Source organism: Euleptes europaea, chromosome 3 (genome assembly GCF_029931775.1).
Source record: "Euleptes europaea isolate rEulEur1 chromosome 3, rEulEur1.hap1, whole genome shotgun sequence".
Taxonomy (NCBI): Eukaryota; Metazoa; Chordata; class Lepidosauria; order Squamata; family Sphaerodactylidae; genus Euleptes; species Euleptes europaea.
Genome location: NC_079314.1, coordinates 98,608,308 through 98,634,634, shown reverse-complemented (window position 1 = coordinate 98,634,634; position 26,327 = coordinate 98,608,308). Strand labels below are relative to the sequence as shown.

At 42.5% G+C, this 26,327-nt stretch overlaps 1 protein-coding gene across 1 annotated transcript; it reads left to right on the top strand.

The window, feature by feature from the left end:
- The first annotated feature begins 3,632 nt into the window (after positions 1 to 3,632).
- Positions 3,633 to 26,270, top strand: CHPT1 (choline phosphotransferase 1). Its single transcript, XM_056846573.1, has 9 exons — positions 3,633 to 3,878; positions 10,233 to 10,380; positions 12,048 to 12,189; positions 14,988 to 15,072; positions 17,153 to 17,284; positions 18,233 to 18,391; positions 19,160 to 19,285; positions 22,362 to 22,472; positions 26,142 to 26,270. Exons 1-9 carry the CDS (start codon positions 3,633 to 3,635, stop codon positions 26,184 to 26,186), a joined length of 1,194 nt encoding a protein of 397 aa, XP_056702551.1. The 3' UTR covers positions 26,187 to 26,270.
- The last annotated feature ends 57 nt before the right edge of the window (positions 26,271 to 26,327 follow it).

Sequence of the window (26,327 nt, the reverse complement as noted above, 5' to 3'; positions counted from 1 at the left end):
GGAATCCTGTTTCTCCCTGCTATTAAAAAGTTTTAATGTAATGTACAATAAAGCTGAAGTGATTAAGACCTATGAAGATGTTCTGGATTGTTGTGCTTACTATAGGTTGGGCTACTATTTGGCCTTGTTTCTTCTTTGCCTGTAACTGCGTCTAAGTGCTGAGTTTTACATGGCATGCAAAGTTTCTCAATTGCAGGCATACTGTTGGTCCAACTACGTGGTTGGTCATGAACAAAGATGGAACCTGCAATACAACTACTTTTGGGTGTTGGAAGAGGCACCAACAGCTAGTTGTGAAACACTGCATTGCAGACGGTAGAATCACGTGGCTTCCAGGAACAAAGCCACAAATGCCAGCTGCTCATTATAATGTGCAGACTTGCGCTTTCCATCATGACCAGCCTTTTTCTCTCTCACACCCTCCCCTTTTGTTTAATATCCAGTCTGGAGAAGGTTTTTGGTGAATTTGGAAGCTTGCTCACTTTTATGTTTTGGTTGGTCCTGTTGAAGACTCTGGCTTTAGAAGAATTTTTGCACTGCCTCCCCAAACCAGATCCTTTGATATGAGAGGATGCAACTCAAGCATTAAATCTTCACTTCAGTGTCAAAAGGACATCTTATAGTTACTCCTACTGCCCATTCTTGAACCGGTTACTTTGATGTAAGTCAACAGAGATTGTTTTCATCCCAGGGGTCCACTTTAAGGGAAAACTGGCCTGCCTAAAGGGCATCATTTTGTCTCTACATGATATTTCCCAAGACCCCAGATGTATTTGTGTGGCAAATGCTTAAAGACTCAGACCATGCATGGATTTTTCAGCCCCTGGAATCAACTCCTAAGAAGCAAGCTATATGTATGGCCAGCTTGGTTCATATAGGATGGTTTCTGCATGCCTGCATCCATGTATACCTTTTAAATATATTACATGGATTCACCCTGAGAAATTTGCAGCGGAAACGTACCCAATATAAATCAAACATAAATCCTATGATTTTTCAGCTTAACCCAAGACTATGAATGTTACTAAAACATCAACACCTTCAGAAGAAGGGCCCTGTTGGATCAGAACAGTGGTCCATCTAGTCCAGCATTCTGTTTCACCCAGTGGCCAGCCAGTTGCCCTGGAGGGCCAATAAACAGAAAACAGGGGCCATGGCCGCATCTAGATGCTGCCTTTTGGCACTGGTAATCATAGTTTTTCTGTCTCTGAATGCGGAAACTGCCTTTAGTCACCATGGCTGGTAGCTATTGATGGGCCCAGACTTCATAAACCCATATAATCCTCCTTTAAAGTCTTCTGAACTAGCTATCACTACATGCATTGGCAGTGAATTCAACAATATAATTACCCATCAGCTAAAGAAGTATTTATTTTTGTTTGTCCTGAATACTGCATTCTGCACATCTACACACAAACCACAGTTTTCACCTTTTGGAGTTCACAGCACTCTTATACTGCACTCTATAACAGGTTTATACATTTCTAAGTCTGCTGAAATCTTGTTCATGGCCCTCTACTAAGTAGTAGAAAAACCAGCTGTACTTTATTTCATCTTAATCAAATGCCACAACAAATAAAACTATATAAATAAGTGCACTTTGCATTAAATAGAGAAACAGCATTTCAAGAGAAATCAACACAACACTAATGAAGCACCAGGAAGAAAATTGACAATCGCCACCTGCAATAGGACAAGCATCCAAAAAAGCAACCCAAAAAGCTTGGATGAAATTAAAAATCCATGTTCAGGGAACAAATAATCAACACACCATATAAGGAGGCCTCATCTATGACCAAAGATGAGGAAGTTAGTTCTTGCAGGGTTCATACTTAAACATGATGACAAAACATACTCATGGAAGAAAAAGAAGAGTTGGTTTTTATACCCTGCTGTTTCTCTACCTTTAAGGAGTTTCAAAGCAGCTTACAATCACCTTCCCTTCCCCACAATCGACACCTTGTGAGGTAGGTGGGGCTGAGTTTGGAGAGAATTGTGACTAGCCCAGGGTCACCCAGCTGGCTTCATGTGGAGGAGTGAGGAATCAAACCCGGTTCTCCAGATTAGAGTCCATCGCTCTTAACCACTACACCACGCTGGATACCAACAATCTATATAACCACTCCTGAGAGTGAGATGGAGGCTTATGAGCATAGAAACACAAAGGGTTGGATCCAGCCAGCTTTTTCTGACAGTTAATATTGGTTTTATCAGGTTTCAGCTACATCATATTTCTTTAAGATTAACAAAAGCTTCAAACATCATTTTAAAAAAATGGCAGTACAGCAGTGGATTAAAAGGCCAAACACAAAGCGATGGAATAATGAGCCATGCAGATTTGCTTTGGATTTCGCACATTAACAGATCACTTCAGGATACAATGGTTCCATATTAACATACCACACCCTCATTAGCACATTATCTTGATACTTACAGGACAATGGTTAGCACATTACCTTGTTACTTTTTGCAGGGCAATGATTCAGCTCAAACCCAACCCCTTTCTGACTATATATTACTCTTCCTACACGCTTGACACTGAGAGACCCTGTCCTTCAGTGTTACTCCTCTGACGATGCCTGCCACAGCTGCGGGCGAAACGGCAGGAAAGAAAATACCAAGACACGGTCACACAGCCCGGATAACCTACACGAACCAATGAACTCTAACCGTGAAAGCCTTCGACAATATTTCTAACTAAGAGGGTTCCTAGCTGGTTCTTATCTCTGTAAAACCTGCTTATGCAAGCATCCTAAGGCCTTCTATGGATTCTTTAATTAGCTTCTAACTAAGGAGCAACAGTAGGCCTCTTATACTTGAGGCCTGTAACACATGCAAGCGCAACTATACAAGCCACCTCTGATATGCTGAGTGTGGCACGTCCACGAGTGCCGACATACTTTATTGAGCACAAAGAATACATTTCAAATCAAAGATAATTCACAGTGGGTAGCCGTGTTAGTCTGTTTGCAGTAGTCAAAAAGGGCAAGAGTCCAGTAGCACCTTAAAGACTAACAAAAATATTTTCTGGTAGGGTAGGAGCTTTCGTGAGCCACAGTATCTGAAGAAGTATCTGAAGAAGTGAGCTGTGGCTCACGAAAGCTCCTACCCTACCAGAAAATATTTTTGTTAGTCTTTAAGGTGCTACTGGACTCTTGCCCTTTTTGACTATTTCAAATCAAAGAATGCATTTCCAATGCATTTCCCATAGCATATAATGATTGCAGGCATGACACTTTTCCTTTTGGAAAGGAGCTTTGGAGCAGGGGCGCTCCGTTCCTCCCACCGCAGTGTGCCGAGTCAGGCCGGGCGGGCGGGCAGGCGCCCCCCGCCCTCCAGCCAGCCACACGTGCGCAAGGGCGCTTCTGGCCGCCCTACGGCGCGGGCCGAGGCAGCAGCGAGCGCTTCAAGAGCCGAGGCCGCCGCACACGCCTCTTCCCCCCGCCTCCGCTGGGCTGGGCTGGGCCGGGCCGGACGGGCCGGGCCAGGCGGCACCCTCCTCCCCCTTCGCCGCCTCCGACTTCCTGCTCGCCTCCCTCCGGAGCAGCGGCCCGCAGGCCCTTCCCTCTGCGCCCCCCCCCGTCCCGCCCCGCCCCTGCGCTCCGGACGAGGCCGAGGGCCGGGGAGGCGCCATGGGGGGCTGGCGGTGGCTGCTGCCCGAGCCGCTGAGCGCGGCGCAGCTGCGGCGCCTGGAGCAGCACCGCTATAGCGCGTCGGGCCGCTCGCTGCTGGAGCCGCCGCTGCAGCTGTACTGGGCCTGGCTGGTGGAGCGCACGCCCGCCTGGCTGGCCCCCAACGCCATCACCCTCGCCGGCTTCGCGGCCAACCTGCTCCCCATCCTCCTGCTCTTCGCCTACTGCCCCAGCGCCACCGAGGAGGTACCCGCGGGCCGGGGAGGGCGGCGGGGCCTTGAAGGGCAGAGGGGGCTCTCGCCCCCCGGCGGAGGGAGCCGCCTGCTGGGCTGGGGCGGGGCCCTCTAGGAGCCCCAGCCTACAAGGGGAGGCTGGGGGCGCCCCCGAGAACGGCAGGTTCGACGTGGCGGAATATCTGGGGAGAGAGAAAAAAATCCTTCTGGGCAGGCCGATTCGACGCAGGACTGCAGATGAGCTGTGGGTTATAAGAGCTGAAAATTAAAACCGGTTTGTCTGGCTTTGAGTCTATCTAAAAATTAGACGTATGCATTTACACGCCTGCAAAAACCCTTCGCTTAGGGTAAAGGTACAAAGTGTGCGCATCAGGACTAGTAAAGCCACGCCCTGACCTGGTTGGCCCGGGCTACCTGATCTCATCGCAGCTGCTAAGCAGGGTTGGCCCTGGTCAGGACTTGGATGGGAGACCACTAAGGAATACCAGGGTCGCTACACAAACCGCCTCTGCAAGTCTCTTAACTTGAAAACCCTAAGGGGTCGCCATAGGTCTGCTGCTACTTGACGGCACTGTCCACCACCAGTAAACCCACTCTTTCCAAACTGAACCAAAAGTGCTGAGCAGGACTTAATCCCTAGTAAGTGTGCATAGAAGCAGCAGGCAGAAAGGCCTGCGGTGGAGCTGGAGCTGCAGTATTATGGAGGGCTTATAAAAAAAATTAAGACTGATATCTCTCCTGTATAGTGAAGTTCTTTCACAGTCAGTGCGAGGGGGCATTGCAGAGGGGCACATGTTTTGTGGCCATCTCTGTGGTTGGGGAGAAGATACAGTCTGCACTTGGATGGTGGAAAGCTGACTTCTGTGTACAAAAAACTTGCGCCATAAGAAGTTTGTCCATCTTTGCAGTGCCCTAGAGCTCTTGTCATTTTCACTTAGCTGCTCTGATGTGTTGGAATGCAGGAGTGTCACAAGGGTCTGCTAAAGAATTCCTGCTGCCAAGGTGAGAGGGAGATGGTGTGCTTTGCCAGAACTCCATATTGGCGTTTGGTGGAGCCTTTGACCGATAATCCAGCTTGATACTTGTCTGTGTTGACCTACTTTAAGGTTGAAGTGCCTGTGACATAAAAAGAGGCAAGTGACACAATACACCTTCCCTTCACCTGCCTGGGCTGTTGGGTGTGTGTGTAGAATTTCTACTTCTTTAAAATATACTACTTCTGGCTGTGCAAACACAGCGCTTGAGTGTTTCTGCAGTGGCAAGTTTTGTCATAAGGACTCCCTCAGTGAACAGAAGAGGGAAGGAGGGACTACATTTCCTCCGTAACAACTCTCTCTCCCCGCCCCCTTCTTTCTTGGCTCCATCATCAACCCAAAGGGAGACTGCAGCCAAGAAATCAGGAGATTGAGACTGGGAAGAGCAGCCATGAAGGAGCTAGAAAAGATTCTTAAGTGTAAGGATGTGTCACTGTCAGCCACAATCAAGTTAATTCATGCTATAGTGTTCCCTATTATTATGTATGGGTGTGAAAGTTGGACAATGAAGAAAGATGACAGGAAGAATGTTGATTCACTTGAAATGTGGCATCGGAGGAGAATTTTTACAGATACTGTGGACCACCAGAAAGAAATTAAGTTCATTTCTATTTTTTCCTGCATTAAACAAGTTGCAGGCAGTTCAGGGAAGTGATACTTTGTTTTCAGCAATAGTTGCACTGTGACTTCAGAGCAATAGTTGCACTGTGAATCTCTCTTGTTCACATGGTTTCACTTCACCATTCCTGTCTGTACCATTCTTTCCCCCTCCTCCCAAATCTGCAGTGTATGAAGCTCATCCCTACCTCCCCGTCTCCTAAATTCCTCCAGCAACTGCTCTGTGGATTGAGAGCCATCTTTGTATTTAGTTCAGGAAATTATTTTTATTGTTTTAATTCAACTAAGAGATGTTAGATTTTAACTGTTTTATTGTAATGAATTGTTGTAACCCACCCTGAGCCCGGCTTGGCTGGGGATTGAGGGTGGACTAGAAATTAAATAAATAGTCTGAATAAATAATCTTCCAGCTTCAGAGTTTGGTTGATGTGTGTTTATGCAGATACTTCCATTTTTTTCACACATCGTTTCATAGTTGCTGCAATTAAGAAACTTGGAGGCCTTGAAGCTTTCACCATCATACATATAAAGTATATTTGCTTTGTGCATACCAATATTTAACAGTGGAGGTTCTTGCAACATTTGTTAACTGTCAGTTTTTGCAACATGCATATAATATACTCTTCTGGTGTGCTGAGTGCCAGTTGGCAGCAACTTCCCTTAGTTGAAGAAGTACTACTTATTAGTGGAGGTATGCATGATAGTTTTTCATGTTTATAAAAGATACATATCAGAGGTGTGGCTTGGTTGCTGGTCTCAGAATCTCAAACTCATAGCAGCGATATCAAATCCACTATAGTGGAATCAAAGATCCTTGGCCCTGAATCTGGACAAGCCTTATACCATTGTTTTTCTCATTGGCTCTCTTTGCTCTGCCACAGCTCTTAATTAGTATTTAATCAGCATTTCCTGTGCATGGATATGGAAGAGATAATCAGAACGTGTGTAATGGATCAATTTTGTCTTACTGGTAACTGGACTGTAGATATTCAAGGCTCAGGTTTTCCAAAGTGTGGGTTGCAACTCCACAGGAATTGCTCAGAAGAGGTGCTATGTCCTTGGCCCTTCAAGGTGCATCTGTGTGCCATTTGAGAAACAGCAAATTGCATTACTTCTTCCAAAGTGAAGGTTGTTTGGAAAAACTTGCTCTTTGAACCTTTTATTTGTTTGGACTGTCCACTATTCTTAATTATACTTGGTAAACAGTTAAGCACTCCTTATAATTAAGGCTGTTCCAAAGATCCATATGTAATTAGTCAGGTAGCTTGTAGTGACCTTTGGTCATTCCTCTTAGTTGAGGAAGTGATTGAGGTAGCAAATGCTTTTGATTTGGTTTCCAGTCTCCCATGCCATCACTGGGGCTACTGAGTACTAAGTTTTCGATACAGGCTACTTGTGTCATTTTGGTTGGCCCTAATCAAATTTATTATGTGGAGTGTGCTTTATTTCCTTTGTGGTCAGTTAAAGACAGAGAGAAAGAATGGCTTCAGAACTGGATTATGTTTGTGCCATCCCTTAAAGATGAAAGTACCAGAATTGGGTGTGCCAGAATTGGGTGTGCATCTTTTTCAGGAGCTCCAGAAGATAGGTCATATTTCTATATGTGACTTTTCATTATTATTTTTGGAATTTATATCCCACCTTTCTGCCCTTACAAGAGCCGCCAAGCGGCTAACAATTTAAAACATACATTATAAAACCATTATACAAATGTGTAAAGTTACCGTAAATGATAAAACCATTAAAATCAAACCCCCCTCTGAAGCTTACATCATTAAAACAATTTTTAAAAGAGTTAAAATACATACAAAATGTGATGGGATGCAGACTCTTGTCTGACTTTCCTGAGAGCATAAGCACTTATATGTAGGGCAGTTTTTCGCTCATTTCTAAGATGAGAGTAGCAAAATGTTGTGTTGAGACTCAGCCTCACCAATGTCTAGAAAGGGCCACAAATTAGCTACAATCATTCCTTGTCTTTTAGACCTTTCAGCAACTTGCTTAGCAAAGTAGCTTATGGAGAGAAAATTCTCACAGAGTTAACTGGGTCCTCTGTCTGAGAGCCAGCGTGGTGTAGTGGTGAACTCTAGTCTGGAGAACCAGGTTTGATTCCCCACTCCTTCACATGAGCAGCAGACTAATCTGTTGAACCAGGTTGGTTTCCCCACTCCTACACATGAAGCCTGCTGGGTGACCTTGGGCCAGTCACAGTTCTCTCTGAACTCTCTCAGCCCCACCTACCTCACAAGGTGTCCTATCCTTTCCTTTTCAAGCTCCCATGACCCACAGGTCCTGAGCACTTAATAGGGAGGGTTTTTTTAATTGTTTCTTTAAAGAAAATATGGTGGAGAGCTACTTGGCCACCACCAGTGTTATACTTGGATCTCTAGCCACCAGCAAAAAGGGAACTATTTTATTACCTGTTACGGTGGCAGGTAGTTTAATTAAAATAGGAGTGATCCATTGATCACATTGGGGTTGAAATGGGGACACTCCAGCATCATATGAGATAGCGTATTAATTTTCTTCGTGATACACAAGCAAAGTCTTTCTGAGTAGGGTAAATCGCCATGTCTTCCATTTGGCACGGCATTCAAGCAAGCAAGCCTAAAGGCTCTTTGGAAACCCGGGACTGTTAAATTACTGAAATATAATGGAGTTCACAGAAGGATACCAAGGTGTCTGTTATGGGGAAGGCAAGGTGATTGTAAGCCGCTGTGAGACTCCTTAAAAGGTAGAGAAAATCAGGGTATAAAAACCAACTCTCCTCCTCCTCCTCTATCCTAGCTGCTTCCCAACAGTAGGAGCCTGGGCGCTCTCCTTTCCCTTCAGTAGGATAAATGGCTCCTGATTGTGGGAGGTGACAGTTTGCTTGGGAGTCTGACAGTAGGAGCCTTGTTCTCTCTTTCATTGTCAACAGATGTTACCATGTGTGGTTGAGGACATACAGATACATGTGTGCTGGACACATGATCGTGTGAATAAGGCCCACTTTCCTATTGGGTCCAAATTTGCTTTAGGGAAGCCAAAGTATAAGAAACTGTCCTCCTGCTGCTCCCAGCTTCCTGTGCTGAAGGAGGGAATGGGGTTAAGTTTTACACATGGCTTGTGGGATTACACACACAATTAACTAAGGGATCATTTGACAAAGTACCAAGGATCCTAGGATCCTGAAAAAAGTACTGAGAAACTGCATACAGTGAAAACAGAAGTTTTGTTGAGGGGGATAGTAATACACTCATGATAATGCTTAAATGGCACCAATCACTAAAATGCCCACAATGAAATGCCGGTACTTCATATGCTGTTACACGCTTGTGCAATGCATAGCTCTTAAGAAAGGGAGGCAGGGGCTGATGAGGAAGAGTGAGAGGGAAGACTTGTGGTGAGCTGTCAGCACAGATAACTGAGTGAAGATTTCTTCAGGCGAGGGTCCTGGGCACCTGAACAACCAATCACGTCAAAGGGAACCCTGGAACTATACAAACTGCTTTTCTGTTTAGAGCCAACCAGAGGGGTACTTGCCAGGGTTACAGGTGGCGTTCTAAGCAAACAAATCCAAGTATAGATCCGAAGGGAACAGAGACCAAGAGACATGTGGAGCCTGCAGAACTGAGTACCGCAAGAGGCTGAGGCACAGGGCTCCGTGGGTGCAACACAGCAGGATCTGAACACTTAGTTTTGGGGAAGTATTTTGCCTGCAGTTATAGGGCTCAGGCATTGATTAGCATGCACAATATAGGATTTTTTGTAAACTTGACAACGGGGAGCAAAATCCAGAGGCGCTCAGAGGGAAGCTCCCTGATTGGCAGGTGTGATAAAGAGGCTTTCCAAATAAGAAGAGCAAAGGAAGTCTTGGGGAGGGGGAGTGAGGAGGCAGTCTGGGTTGCCTGATAGGAATGTGGAGCACCAGAGGTAGTGCTTAACAGTTGACATTTGTCATGCAAAGACAAGGCCTTATTAGCTAAAAACAAACAAACAAACAAAAAACCGCCAACCCACTGATGTTACTGGAATCTTCTACAGAAAGGAATATCAGTGCAACAAAAAGTTTTGTGTTAAAATGCATCTTGATATCCATTAATGAGTCCTCATTACTGGCCTAAAACCTTTGGAGCCAGGTGGGTCCATACCTATCTGGGCTCTACTGTGCTTCCAATGAATTATCACAGTTGTTGTACTCCAATCATGCCCCCCTCGCAAGTTCTCACCCTTTGTATTATTAATGACCTGGAATTGGGTTTTTGGAACACATGTGAATGACATATGAAGCCGAGCAAGTCTGTGTTATTGAAAATGGGTAGGGCTGGATTCTGAGGTATGGTTTGAGAGCAATTGATACAGCAGGGTTTGATTTGGTCTGAATGGGAGACCTAGGATTCCTACGTAAACTGCCTTGAATTCCATGATGGAAGAAAGGCTATAAATGCAGTAAATAAATAACATCCCTCAAGCCTATCAAAACAACTTACATTATGTTCCACATAGAAAAATCAATAGAGTTCAGAGCATATTGCTTTTCTGGATGGTAACTATGATGATCACTATTGCTCAACTGAAAACTGCTGGCAACCTTGCAGGCTTGCTAACCTATTCTATTGTGTGAGCTTTTTAAAAAAGGACTATTTGGCACATGCTGTTAGACAAATATAGTTAACGTTCCAGCCATTAGCTTAATAGTGCCAGAACAGATTCTCTTTTTGTATTTGTTTCAGGCTCCTTCTTGGGTGCTGTTTTTGTGTGCGTTAGGACTCTTTATTTACCAGTCACTGGATGCTATTGATGGGAAGCAAGCTAGAAGAACCAACAGCAGCTCTCCTTTGGGTGAACTCTTTGACCATGGCTGTGACTCTGTTTCCACAGGTAACTTCAAAATAATTGTTTCTGCTAATATGCGGGACCGGAATGCAGAAAATAACAAGTGCAAATTTGCAAACACCATTATAAGTCAGAAAATATTTTTAAATATGCTTTTTAAGGATGTTGTTGAGCTCAGAGTTGCATGTGTATGATTTGGGTGTAAAATAGGTTGAGCTGAGTGACTTTACCCCTCCAACAGTGCAATCCTGAAATAAATGGACTTAGACTGGAGTAACTCTGTTTAGGATTGCACTGCAAAACTCCATGGGGAGTTTTAGCCCTTCCCTCCATTTTCAGCAAAATGATGTATTAGCTTCTTCCAAGTTAACTCTGTTTCTCTCAGATTATCCGAAGTGATCTTTGACGTCTGTTGCTTTTGGGAGACATTTTTATGGCTGAGCAATGTACTGTTTAGGAGCCCCGTGGCGCAGAGTGTTAAACTGCGGTACTGCAGTCAAAAGCTCTGCTCATGACTTGAGTTCGATCCTGACAGAAGTCGGTTTCAGGTAGCCGGCTCAAGGTTGACTCAGCCTTCCATCCTTCCGAGGTTGGTGAAATGAGTACCCAGCTTGCTGGGGGTAAAGGGAAGATGACTGGGGAAGGCACTGGCAAACCACCCCTTAACAAAGTCTGCCTTAGAAACGTCGGGATGTGACGTCACCCCATGGGTCAGGAATGACCTGGTGCTTGCACAGGGGACCTTTACCTTTTTAATGTACTGCTATGCTCATATGCCCATGAGGGTAGAGATGTAACATTTCTGGACATTTAGAAGCTATGGAGTGAGGGTTGCTAAAAAATAAAATAAATTTGTGGGGAGGGGATCAAAATACATATAATACTTTCTTATTGAACTTAAATATATCTTATTGCTTTAATAGCATGAAGTGCATAACTTATAACATAATTAAGATATAAAATTGTTCATTTGGCATATTTATGGAAATGCTTTAGTTATCCTGTAAGCTAAACTATCACTATACTCAGTAGAGAGCTGCACCCTATACTACCTTGGCATATGCATTTGTTCAGAGAAAGCTAACAGACAAACCCTAAATATAGCCAGTCATCTATCTTTCTCACAAATGGGCATAGTGGAAAGACCCAAAAATGTGGCAACAAGTAAAGGAGATGGTTACCCATTAGTATCGTACAAGTTCTTGGGAAAGGGGTATTTACCACTGAGCACGTTTCCTAGCTAATTGGGATTTAAATCTGGGTCTCCCTGGTTTCTAATCTGGCATTAAACCTCTGCATCACAGTGGCTGTTACTTTTACAACCCCCGTCAAGAGAGTGTTTGTGACTATGTATGGCAGAGATGTGTGATGTTGGCATGGACTCTCTCAAGACATGGGGTAATTACCTAGTAAAGCCCTTATCTGATGTTACAGCCTCTGGGTGGAGCTACTGCCAGGCCAAAGCATTTCCAACAGATTCTTATACCAGACGTATGCTGTTATATAATTTATAGGCTTGGTTTGTTAATTCAACAGTAGCGGTGAAAGAATTCATTCAGTGTGGGCTGGGTTCTTCTGGCAAGAGGGCTGCATGATTACCTCACCTCGAGCATAGCTTTCGTTTCAATCCATTTATTGCACCATCACAAAGTGGACCCTGTTTACATGTTTAGATATTTAGATAACTAATCAAAGCCACTTGGATTTTTCAGTTTTCGTTGGCATTGCATCCTGTTTAGCAGTGCGGCTAGGAACAAACCCCGACTGGCTGTTTTTCTGTTCCTTTATTGGAAGTTTCCTGTTTTATTGTGCTCACTGGCAAACCTATGTATCTGGCATGCTAAAGTTTGGGAAGTAAGTGGATCTTTGCATGATTTGGTTGTGAGTGATGCTTGAAAAAGAGATTTGCTCTGTCTGGCCCTAAAACCTAAGTTGGGGAGAGGCTGTGGCTCAGTGGTAGAGCATCTGCTCAGGGTGAAGAAGGTCCCAGGTTCAATTCCCGGCATCTCCAGTTAAAGGGACTAGTCAAGTAGGTGATGTGAAAGACCTCTGCCTGAGACCCTGGAGAGCTGCTGCTAGTCTGAGTAGACAATACTGACTTTGATGGACCAAGGGTCTGATTCGGTATGAGGCAGCTTTGTGTGTGAGTACTGGATTCAATACTGATCCAAAGGGACACAAGGAAATATATTTTTGTGAGCTAAATCCTGAAGTAGGCATAGTATTTGATATTGAGAGAGGGAGACAACTAGGCAGTTGTCACAAATAGCTCTCAAACAGCTAAGACTGACTAAACCAGGGGTCTCCACTGCAGACACCATTGGAATTCTGATAGTGTGGTGGACTGCCACAAGAGACGAAGCCAATCACAAAATGTCAGGGAGTGAGGTCAAACATAAGTAATAGTAAATTTTCAACATTTCAGGCAGAAGCTCTGTGTAACAGGATGCCTTTTAAATAAACATATTAGTTAAAATTGTTTTCATACACCTACATCTTCGGTAATACAGTGAAGATCCTTGTGTTCTGGTGGTAGGTGCTGCCCTAGCAACATTTTTAAAAGTGCACAGCCAATCAGAAGCCCTGCTGGGCAAAAGCCCCATCTGGCCTCGCTCACTTTCTAAAAACATTTGGTGGATGAACACATGAAGCTGCCTTATACTGAATCAGACCCTTGGTCCATCAAAGTCAGTATTGTCTACGCAGACTGGCAGCAGCTTTGCAGGGTCTCAGCCTGAGGTCTTTCACATCACCTACTTGCCTAGTCCCTTTAACTGGAGATGCCGGGGATTGAAACTGGGACCCTTCTGCATGCCAAGCAGAGGCTCTACCACTGAGCCACGGCATCCTGTTGGGGAATACCTGGACTAAACCAAGAACCTGAGGGTGGAAGTATCCATTATTTCCTAGTACTTGATGTTTTAGGACCATTAATGTTTTAATCGCCTTGACCTGTATGGCCCAGGCTAGCCTGATCGCGTCAGATCTCAGAAGCTAAGCAGGGTCAGCCCTGGTTAGTATTTGGATGGGAGACCATCAAAGGATACCAGGGTTGCTGTGCAGAGGAAGGCACTGGCAAACCACCTCTGTTAGTCTCTTGCCATGAAAACCCCAAAAGGGGTTGCCATAAGTCTGCTGCGACTTGACGGCACTTTACACACACACAATGTTTTAATCAAGAATTCTGCAATGCTTCACACACTTAATTTTACCCAGAATCCCATACACCCAGGTTTGTAGCCCTTTAACGGTGCAACCCTATGTAGAGTTACCCTGGTCTAAGCCCAATGAAACCAGTGAGTTTAGACTGGAATAATTCTGCATAGGATTGTGCTATGAGAATATTGTCCAGGATCTGAAGAACCATTCCGTAAGCCTATGTGAGTGTCAGACTTGTTTTAAAAGCAAATGAAAAGCAAAACAAACTTGCAGTCCACCCACATGCCACAGTTCTAAAGGTCATTTCTAAAGCAGTTTGTATTATAGCGTGATTACCAATTTATCATCCTGCTGGGCTAGTGCAATCCCTTTTGGATTTCAGTCATTAGTATATTGGTATTTTTTTTATGCCATACTTCACTACAGGTAACTAGTTATAAATATAATGTACTAGGTAATTAACTTCCCATCCCTACAGAAGAGTTTACTTCTGTTACTTAAATTTTGGTGAGATTAAATCTATCCACTGTAGAGAAATTATTGCTTTTGTGGAGAGATGCTTTTGTTGCTTTTTGTTCTCTTGGCTGGACAATCTTTGAAATGCCATTTTCAGAATTTCTGCAAATGTATATTTGCTCATCTCAGTTTTTGGGAATATCACCACCATGTGGTTTGCCTGCCTATACCTGTGTGTGTAAAGTGCCTTCAAGTCGCAGCCGACTTATGGAGACCCCTTTTGGGGTTTTCATAGCAAGAGACGAACAGAGGTGGTTTGCCAGTGCCTTCCTCTGCACAGCAACCCTGGTATTCCTTGGTGGTCTCCCATCCAAATACTAACCAGGGTTGACCCTGCTTAGCTTCTGAGATCTGACGAGAGCAGGCTAGCCTGGGCCATCCAGATCAGGACGTACCTACTTTCTGACAATTCCTCGCCTCTCTAGAGCCTTCTTTCTAGCTAGATTAAACGCTAACCCTTCAATGGTTATGCAAGGCAGAATTTTGAATTTACCATACTCAGAAAGGACTTGTCTGTGCTCTTCTGGCTCCATTAACTCATTAGATCGTGTGCTCTTGGAATGCCATTTCTATGAGGACCTTAGAGCTCGATATATCTCTCCTCTTTTAATAGATAAATCTAATGCCTCTGTGTCTGATAAAATGCCTTTTTAGTTAAGTGATAGGGATCCCAAGGCTACATTGGCAGTGGCAAAATTTATCTGTCCTTATATCCCTCAAACATTAGATTCAAAATTATGCTGCTCAAAATCAGTGGATCAAGGAGCTTCTAAGGGATAAAGGAAAGCAAAGCAAATGTATATCAAGATTTAATTACTAAAGAAACTGATAGAATTTCCCAGAAACCTGATGTATATCTGATGAGGCACTGTAACTATTCTTGCCTGAAGTTGTTGATGCTTAGTTTGGGTATGCTTTTGATGTCACATTCGCAGAGAAATTATTGGTATGGACCAATCTTGTCTCTTTCACTCTAGAATTGATGTAACTGAAGTACAGATAGCCATCATGATGCTCTTTCTGGTGTCTGCTGTTGGTGGAACAGCAATGTGGGACGCCCAGGTAACTGAATAGCAATCGGGATTTAAATATTGTACATCATTCTTACGCAGAAACATTACTGTATAGTATTTTCTATTAATCCTAAGTATTTAGCACATATTATCCATGTACCAAGTCCTAGGCCTGTGATTACTGTAGGATACCTTTTCCCATGTCATTCTAGTACATTTTCCTCAGTGTCGTGATGTGCCATCCTGTGCATGAGTTTAGAATTCCACCAAGGAAAAAGACCCCATCTGCCATAAGCTACCTGTCTCAAATCACTCAAATCTTCTTAACCTACCACAATTCTGTGCACAGAAAATTTGATTTTGTAATATTCTAAATTGTGTATTTTACTATTTTTATCACACAACTGAAATATTGTTGGGCAATTAGTGTATAAGACATCGTAATCATACAGCTGCCCTTTAAGGTTGTAGTTTTGATTAGCCCACAGAATACATCTCTTAATTTAGCAAAACTCCAAGTTATTTATACCGACTGTGCCTTCAAGGCCTCACCACTTTATGCTTGTTCTTTACAACCCAGCACTGTGCTGTAGCAGCTTAACTCTGTAACCCCTTCGATGGGATGCGTGGGGCTGCCTGGTGGCTTAGACTACGTGACTTGGTGTTGCCTCTCTTCTGCAGCTGCTCAAATAAAATGGAGGGATATAACACTAAATTGAAACCACATGGTCAGAGGCTATAGACTATCCACTCACCATCTGTTTACTGGAAATTTACTATATGCTTTTAGTGCATTTACTGTGTAGTTCACAGTTGCCTGCATTGACCTTTGGAATCAAATCAAAAAATACTGGCATTCTAGAATGTTTGCACGCTCATGAAATTAAAATACACTGAAATTTCTCCAGAAGGTATCACTTAAGGAATGAAAGGAAGAGAGTCTCCTTTGGATGTAAAGGTGTCCCCTATAATAATATGCATTCTCCATGTACAGTATGTATGCAGATGTCTTGTATGCTTGGTAATCATGGCTATCAGCAGAATTGCTTGAGTTAATATTACCCAGTGGGGAAGGCACTGGCAAACCACCCCGCAAACAAAGTCTGCCTAGTAAACGTCGGGATGTGACGTCACCCCATGGGTCAGGAATGACCCGGTGCTTGCACAGGGGACCTTTACCTTTTAATATTACCCAGATTCCTTAATTCCATTTATGCAGCCTGATATGTCCATTCTCTTTAGCTGCAGTTATATTTAGGGCCCTGTGGTAAAGCTATGCTTCTCTGCTCCTCTTGCCCTAACACTCCTTATATCAGGTCCCTTAATTGTGGTCTCTTTTCCCCCACCCCATCTCCAGCTTCTTGTGTGGTACCACCGTACCATATGGGAATATTCTTGGAACACCCAAGCACTGATTCCTCTTATTTAACCATATGAGACATTGCAGCATTGAGCAAGAGGACAAAGGGTACCCTTTGTGCTATTGTTGGGCCTTGAGAACAATAAATCAGCAACTTTTGTTATTCTGTAAAGGGGAAATATCTGCTTGACTTATAACCTTTTCTTCTTGCAATGCTTGTGTTCTGTTCTGGAACTACTACAGATCTTTAGGCAGGTCTGTCTTCTAAAAAGTAACTTGGTGGGTTAAAGCCAATTCATTTTTTACTCTTCTTTTTAATCCTCTGCTGCCTTTTGGAAGTTTCCTTGAAACTGCAATTGAGTTAAAGGTAAATACTTTTGCTGACAGTCTATTAGCTGGATAATATGAATAATGCCATTTCACAGCATGATGGAATCTAAACCAAGCAGGCAGATGGTGTTTGCATTTCCTGTCATGCTACTGTTGTGCTGACCAGTGAATATGGAGGAACTATCCATTTTTAAGAGTTATAACTGATTGTAGATAAGTTTGGAAATAATATTTAGCGATGCTTGACACTGAATTTTAAATTATAAAGCTTTTGTGCTTCTAGCAAAATTAAATTATTATTTTCATGGCATGAGTGTTGACTACATTTTATCCAAGTCTGGTAAAAAAATGGATAGTTCAAAAATAAACTTAAAAACCTTTCAGTAATGGATTATTATAGAATTATTATCTGAATCTTTAAATCTTTTTTCCTTGAAAGATTCCTGTGCTGGACATAAAACTGAAGATGATTCCTGTGGCTGGAATAGTATCTGGAGCAATAAATTCCAGTTACCACTATTTCAGAGTAATCTTTGGAGGAGGAGTTGGGAAGAATGGATCCACAATAGCGGTAAGCTTTAAAACACTTCTCTTATATGTTTTGCTGTGATATTAGTTTAAAACATTTGGCTTGTATGCCATATATTTTTTTGCATGTCCCGTCTTACGGCTATGGTTAATCCTGAGTTGTAATAATATCTTTGTTTAAGAAATGGCTGTTTCACGTTTCAAGGATCGAATGATTAAATAGCACAGTTTTGTAGAATTACCGCTAAGGGCATTTAAACATGTAGAACAGGGGTGGGGAACGTCAGGACCGGGGCCCGTTTAAGGCCTGTGAAATCGTTTGGTCTGACCCTTTGTGGGTCCTGGCAGATCTCTAGCTCAGAAGGATCTAAGACTGGTGATCCGCCCCCTCCTGCGAACAGAGATAGCCTCTATTCAAGGCAGATGTGAGTTTGTTTTGCCAAGAAAAGGAACCTTTTTCCCTCTTGCAGAAGAGTCGTTAGCTATGGAGCTGCTAGGACCGCCCAAGAAACTGTGTTAACCCTTTCCCACCCGGGCCATGGGGAAACATATTCCCTCTGTCCTACAAGAGTGCTGGGGGCGGAAGTGGCAACAATGGAAGGGTTAAAGGGGGCAGGGCCAGAACGCGTGGAGGGGAGTTCTTAGCCAGTGTGTCCTCACTTAATCCCTGCACCCGGAGCATGCGGAACAGGAGCAACTCCAGCGTGTGGCTGGACGGCTACACCTGGCTGGTGCAACAGACCATCCTGTGCCACCAGGTGGGCAAGTACGCCACCGGTTGGATACCTGCCTGCTTGCCTGTGCTTGGGGAGGGGGGTCATCTGGGGCAGCTGCCTGCTTGGGGCTTGGTCGGTTAATTTTTAAGTTGATAATTTTGTATGGCCCGCGAATTATGTTATAAATATCCGAATGGCCCTTGGTGGAAAAAAGGTTCCCCACCCCTGATGTAGAATAACAAAGCTTTGCTGAATATTTTCTGTATGCCTTTCAGGGAACAAGTGTTTTGTCACCAGGACTCCATATAGGATTAATTATTACTTTGGCAATAATGATCTATAAGAAGTCCACAACACACATTTTTGAAAAGCATCCTTGCCTCTATGCTTTAACGTTTGGATTTGTGAGTGCCAAGATCACACAAAAACTGGTGGTAAGGAGATCTCAACATTAAATATGTATTGACTAAATTGTCATATCAAGGTATAATGTACACATTGGGGGGGAAAAGACACTGAAAAGCAAGGCAATGTAGTCTGCTAGATCTGCTCTTAAATCTATGGTTTTTCAATTGTATGCTGGGTATCCTTATATTTTCCCCTTCCCCTCTTTTTTCCTTTGTACCCCTTTAAAAAATTTTTTTTTTTATAATAAGGTATAATGTACATGAAGCACCATAGACATTTCAAGAGTCATACAAGTGCTAAGTGATTTGGTGGTTAAGAAAGATCTTCGTGGGTATTGTGTAAGCTAAGTGAGTCTTATTTTTTAATGTGAATCAAGGGCTAGCGTTTATTTCAAGATTACTTATTGATGAAAATGAATACCGTGAACAATTTCAGAGTAGGCTTTTGCTGATGCCATTTTGAATACTTGCAAAAGGTGTAAGTATGAAGCACCAGCCTTAGATTTTTTTAAAAAACATGCATTCCCTGTGTATTTGCCTTTTTATTTCAGTACATAACCAACAATAAAAGTGCTTCTGAAAACACACAAATCTGCTTAACCTTAAAGTTGTTAGTAATAAAAATAATAGCCCTCATGTTTCCAGAGCAGAAAGTGGGATTTCTTTGAATAAATTCCTTGTGGTGGACATAAATATTGACGGTTACCGTGGTGATGGAACTCTTAAATTGTGAGCGACAGTTAAAATGGAATCTAAATAATTTACATGAAGCTTAATCCAATATTTGTTTTATAGATAGCACATATGACAAAAAGTGAAATCTTCCTACAAGACACTGCTTTTATTGGACCAGGCCTCCTATTTCTAGACCAGTATTTCAACAGTTTTATTGATGAATATGTTATTCTGTGGATAGCACTGGTGAGTCATTTTCTGCATATTTTGTATTGGCTTAATATAATAAGGTAATTTTATTTTCTTGAGACTTTCTGCATTTGAATCAGTCTACTCTGCTTTATGTTCTCTAGAGCAGTGATTTCCAACCTGAGGTATGCGTACCCCCAGGGGTACCCCCAGGGGTACGCACCAGTACGTTTAGGGGTACGTGAAAAAAATTGACTAATGGCTGAAAAAGGCGCATATGCCGTAGAAGAATGTGCCAGAGGAGGCAACTGCAGCAGGTCCCAGTGCACTCTGGGACAGTGTGCAGCGGTGGCAAAGGCAAAGCAGCGAAGAGTCAGCCCAGGCACGCCTTGTAGTTGGCTTCTTTCGCCTGGTACCCAGCGAGGGGTGGAGTGGACTCTGCTGCTGGCACCACTCCTTGGACTGAGGAGGAGATTGCCAGGCGCCTTGTTGGCTGGCTGTGAGCGGAGGCGCAAGGGCGCCTGTGTGAGCCCGTCAAAGGCCGGCTGGGTTGCTTTGTGACTGCAGCAAGCCAGGAACCTCAGTCATGAGCCACACGTGTGGGATCTAAAACCTGCCGTTGCTGCTGCTGCCAGTTACTGACCGAGAAGCATGCTCTGTTCGCAGTGGGGTTTTCTTCAGATAAGGTGCCGGCACACTGGCTGCTCTGCTGCCTCATGCTCTCACCTGGCCTTGCCAGGAACACCCCCTCAATCATCGTTGCAGTCCTTCTCTCTAGACAAAAGCCAAAAGGCAGCAGAGGGCTGCTCTGTTTCCTCTGTCACTCCCAGAGAGCTGCAACAGACTCTTTGCCCAAGTGGTTGGGGCTGGTTCCTGCTTCTCTGGAGTCCCCCCCCCTTTCTGGGCTTGGGGACGCATTCTGGGTGTTATGAAATGTTTCTTTATTTTTTAAAAATAAAAGCAGCCTAGTGCGGGTTATATATTACGGGACGGGGTAGTCGAGAGGCTGCACTCTTTTTGCTAACTGGAGGGAAAGGGTTGCTGGTTCCAAAGAACAGAAATGGTCCTTCCCTTGACTGAGTTTCTGTTTATGGGGGTAGCAGTGGAGGGTCATGCTTTGTCATGGCAGGTCCCCCCTTCCCTTTTCCCTCTACTTCATGGGGATTGTTGTTTGTTTGTAGGGGGGAATGTGGGGGAGGGGGGAAATGAGTGCAGAGTGGCAGCAGAGAAGTAGTTTCCTACTTCTCCCCTGGCACTGATGACAATTGGGAAGCAGGGGTGGGCTTGTTTTGATAATGCCACGGTGGGTTTTTTCAGAGCCTCTATGGACACTTGGCACCCCCCACCCATTCCGGTGGAGGGTGCGTTTTCTTCATAGTCAGCATCTGGGTTGGATTTGGTGTTTGTAGCTCTTGGGCTGCCAGCGTGAGCTAACAAAATAATTACTATTGGGCTATTTACTTACAGTTACAACATATAAATTTGAAATAACAGCAACTATTACAATCATTTTGGCAATATGAGGGGTACAATTTATGGAAATGGGCTGCCAAAGGTACGCAAGTGAAAAAAGGTTGGGAACCACTGCTCTAGAGTAATGCCACAGTCCTCATTGGAGAACTGGAACCACTAAACTCATTTGTGGTTTGACTGCTGAATGTGTTTCAGGCTTGTGTTCTCAGTTCCCTTTATGACTATTTATTTCATGATGTGGTAACCATAGTTTGCCATGATGCTAGAATCAGGAAACTTATGGTTACTGTGAATCAGAAAATGTAATAAAGAATTCAGAGGGTGGAGGAAGGAGTGTGAAGGGCCAAACTAGTTAGATTCAGTTCAGACATCACAGAATTTGGATTGTGTCATAATAAGTATACTGACTTAAACCCAGCTGCTGAACATAAGCTCAACAGCCTATTTCTGTGGAGGAATCATTACCCTGTGCCTGCCATAGGTAGTAGGTCATCCCCTCCCTAAAGCAGTGGTATCTAGGAGGTGCTAGGTACTGTGTATTTCTAAAAAGATTTTAATGTGTTGTGTTAATGGGTTTTTGTCAGCTGCTCTGAAATATATATATATTACCCTACCTTCTACCAAGTGTCTGTCACAACTGATGGATTATAAATGTGTGGGTCTGGTTGAATTTAAAGATGCTGTTAGATAGATACTTTTATTTACAGCCATTGGCCAGCATACAAAATTCAGTACATCCATAATTAAAATAAAAGCAGGAAAAGGGGATCGAGGCATAAGATGCTGTTTAATTCCGGTAACTTTCATCTGTTTAATCCAAACTGTACACTTGGCTCCCAAGTATATAAATACTGGTTCCCAATTTATTTCTGGGCACAATTCAAGGTTTTGACCTTCTGATGGTTTGTGACCAACCCTGAAGGAACGCCTGCTGCCTTATGAACCTGCCCGAGCACTGCGGTCATCTTTTTAGGCCCCTGCTTCAGGTGCCCCTGCCTTCTGAGATTAGGCGGGTGGAAACGCAGGAGAGGGCCTTCTTGGTCATGGCACCAATGCTCTGGAACTCTCTCTCCAGAGGGATTTGTCTGCTCTTTCTGTTTCCATCTTCCTCCAGTGGGTGAAGTCTTTTTTGTTAAGACACTTCCTCAGTAATTCCTCCTTCCTGCCCAATGTTTTAACTGCTGTTTTTATGTTCTTGTATTTATTTTAGTTCTGTTTTTAATTGTTTTAATGATGTGTGATTTGCGGGGTTTTAATGGTTTTAAAATGTGATTTTATCATGCATGTTTTAATTTATTAGCTGCCTTGATGACTCTTGCGAGGGCAGAGAGGTGGGATATAAATTTTGTAGCCTGCAATGTGTATACTTAAAATGTTGCTCATAATAGGGGTGAAAAGTAGACAAAACAATTGCAGGGGGGGAGCCATAGGGGTTTCCACCTAATTCAGCAGCTAATAAAAAGGGTCTGGGCGGGGGGGGGGGTATCTCGGAGTTAAAATCAGGCAACCTAACATCAGTGCTAATTATTAAAGGTACAGTCCGTTTCTAATGATAACTTTATCTAAACGCCCAGTATAAGATAGAATTTAAGCACACCAGAATTCATTTGTACAATGCTGATCTCAATTTCTCAACTTCTTTTCCCCCCACTGTCTTTAGTTCATATCTTTGCTTGATCTGCTGAGATATTCCACTGGGCTATGCATACAGATTGCTGCTCACCTTCGCATACACGTCTTCAAAATCCCATCTCATCAAGCTCCTGAACAGGTTCAAAACCATAATGAGTGACTTGTAGCTGAAGGTGAAGAGGAAGAACAGTTAGGGAGAAATGTTGAATTGTGGAAAGTACCTTTATTCAGGAATACAGATGTCAAAACTTGTGGAGAAAATTAAGTGCATGAGAGGACATTAAATTTGCTTTTTAAGTCAAGATTTCTTACCTGCACAATGTAGCTGTCCTATAGGGGCGTAAAATAATTGAGGGACTTCTACCAAGTAGCTAATCCTTGATTAGAAGATTTCTTATCACCTGAAGATAGAAGTGCTTGAAAGTCCAATATATTGGGCAGCTAATAGAACTTTAAGACACAGGTCCTTTCTTAGAGGGTAATTCAACACCAGTTCAGTTCAGATGCAATAATTGCACAACATACTGCTAAAACATTCCATTCCACAGCTTATTGTTTTTAGCAGAATATGGTCACTGAAGATAAATGCCTCGTTTCTTCTTTGGCACTTTAATTTTTTCGGCCTGTGTGCTTTTTACATTATTGTAAGAAATACAATGCACAGAACATTATGTAATGGCCAATGTGCACGTGACATTTCATTTTTCTCTAGGTTTTTTTTTTTTTTTACAAAATGTAGATGCTGTATTCTGTAGCAGAATACTGGTGTGGAAAATGGGGGGAGGTGACTTTGTCCTTTCACTTCTGGTAGCTTTATTTAAAAAAAATATCTCCTAAACTGCCTCCTCCCTCAGAGGAAAAATATGGGTAGAAAATCACTGGCTGGGAAAGGGATTAAGAAACTTTTCCTGACTGCCTTTGTGGCTGCATTTTTGTATAAAAGTACCAAGGAAAAATTACATGTAGTAGTCATGGGTAGTTTGGCTCCTAAGTTAAAACAACAACAACCACCCAGTAATCATAAGATTACCCATTATCCACGAGAGTATTTCCTCAGCCATAAGGTGAACGGAATGGTGTTTTTTTTTTGCTGATTTCTCCCTCCTGTTGCAGATTTCTGGCTCCTCCTTCATACTGTTCCTGGGTGCCCCCAAGGAGCAGCAATTCAGGGAGCACTTTGAGCTGCAGCAGGAAGGGGGAAGCAAGCAAGTTGTGCTCTGCTGAAAATCCCTGCCACCCCCTGAAATCATCCAGTGGATGCAACCCATCATTTCTTATGGGGGAAAAAATCTTTAAAGTTCTTTAACGTACTAGAATGTGAAGTCCCTCAAAACTTTTTAAAAAAGAAGTTGAATTGGGTCTCCTACACATTTCGCGCAGTGGAGAACTCTTTGTTTTCATTTGCTAGATTTGTTATGTAGGGATTTTATAGCTATTGTTTTTGTATGATATTCAGTGACTGTCCAGAAAACATTTTGTTTAGCAAGCTGTTTGCACAGAGATGGCCCTTGGTGAGGGGTGGGATCAGTGTCCTATTATTTTTCCCCCAATTCTTGCAAGATTTAATGAGGCCAGAAAAAAAGAACCACGGTTCTTTACAACCAGTTAAGTTGCATCATTAGATTATTCCACATGCACCGTGTAAGAATTTTTTTTGCTAGCCCTCAATGTAGTCCTGCTGTGAATAAGTTGACTCATGATTTCATATTTAATGTTTACAGCTTTCCACAAAGTATCAGTGAGGGGTTTTTTGTTTTTGTTTAAGCACCTTAAACATGAATGGATAGGTCCAATGACTGAGCTGACCATTATACAGGAAACTAATCTACATTCAAGTTTTGAATAGGTCAGAACAGTGTAAACCAAATTGAACTGCAGGGACTAGTTGAACACCTTTCTTTTTTATGTAATTAACTGTTTGTAGCCATCTGACCAGCTGGGTTGACTGCTCTTAAAGTAGTCAAGAGAGAATATGTTTTGTCTTCTGAGATGGTTCACACACAAAAATTTCCTTATGCAAGTAAACCTTTGTAGTTCCTGGTAATGCATTTGCATGGACAGAGTATAAACTATGTGATCGTGAAGGAAGGCAATATCAATTTCCCATAACTTTGGTGGATGGGAAGACAGTGCTGCAATTAACTTGAATTTATGACAACTCTATTTAGCCCAATTATACTTAAAGTTTGTACATGATGATGTGTTCCAAAGACTCCTTTGGCTAAAACCTCTTGTGTGAACTGACCCTAGAGACCATGAAATATACCTGAAGAATGAACTCCCTTTGTTTAGAGTCGATGCCACCAAAGATTCATATGGTTTGGCAATTTGGCATTCTGACATATAAGTCAAGTACTATTTGTACCTAATATTTAAGTACTAATATGGTGACTTTAGCTTGAGCTCAATCATGGCTGTCTTCCTAGAAGTTCTGCATAAGGAACCTGTCAAGCTTTCTCCATTAAATAGGAAATCACTGATTATTTTTAGCCATTTCCATCTGATCTCACTTTTTAACAAGGGACCACGAATAGCTTTAATCATGTTTCCTTAGCCAGTAATACTGCAACAATACATAGCAAAAAATGCCTTCAGAATGCAGCAGTCAGGAAAATGAGGACTTCCACACCATGTAATTGCATTCTAAGATAAATGATGATTAATGGCGAAACTGACACAGAAAATATTTTTGAAGTGGCTTTAGGTCAGTTAATAGTGGCTAACTGCATTGAATAAAAATCTTGTATCTCAAGGGCATTTCTAGAAAAACTGGCAGAAAAAAGAATAAATCTCTTTTTTTGGTCTTCAGCAGTTATGGTTATTTTTAAAGCACATAACTGTACTTTAAAAAGTCTTAAAAGCGATGGATGCCAGACTTTAATGACCAAATGAATTTTTGTTACCTTTAAACAGTTACATACTTCAGTAATAATAAGATGCTGTTAATGAGATGCAGAGTCTCAGAGACATGAAAATGTTATTGCATTTGTAATGTTTGAATTTATTTGTATTAAATATATGAGCAGTTTTAAAAGCCTACCTAACCAAGAGAATCACCAAACTGATCCTTTGCTGCTTTGGAAAAATAAAGTCTAATATTCCTGTTGCCGATTTTGGAGTTAGGTTCTTCCTTAGCATTCAGTAATCACAAAAGGTGACATTTTCATTAGGAACTTTTTAATTCAATTATGCAAGATATGGCATGAAAGGTACAATTCCTTGTTTAATATTGCTAGTAAGTTCTGATTTACTGGTTTGCCAAGAAAGTGGAACATCCTACTTAAGAAAAGATTCTGAAATAACAAATCATTACAGTGCCTTTCAATAAAAGAAACAGTATGCCAGCAAAATGTATACTGTAAAGTATAAGGCAATGCCCTCTTAGATTAATGGATATTTTCCTGTGATACATACAAAGGTGAGAACGTAAAAATTTGAAACCTGTAAAAGTTCTGTTGAAGACATGCAATTTTTTGGGTGTTCTGCAATTACAGTTCCTGTAGTAGAATACTGTGAGTTGCTGAGTCAGTACGCCAACTCAGATTAATCTGCACTTAAATGGCCACCATTTTGAAGGAATCTGAATCCCAAAATACAGATTCTTAGTTTTGAAGAGGTGAAAGGGGATTGGTACAGATGTGCCAACACTGAATAAGAATTAACTACCTTTTTACTTGCTTTGGAGCAATGGCATGGTGATGGCACTATTAATGTTACTGAATATTCAAACAATGCATGTAACTTTTAATATGGAGTTTGAAACAGTGGCTCTTTTCCTCATGGCTAATGTATATATCATGTTACTTAGGTTCAAGTTGTTTCTCCACTGAGCCATCAGAATAACATGGATTGAAGAGACTTGCGAACAGTTGCCATCTCTTGCTGTTGCTGTCATAAGAAAAGAAAAACATTACCGATTAAATGTAATATTTTGTAACATAGTGTTTTGATTCACTGAACTAAATGGTGAATATTCCAATTTCTATTAAAATGT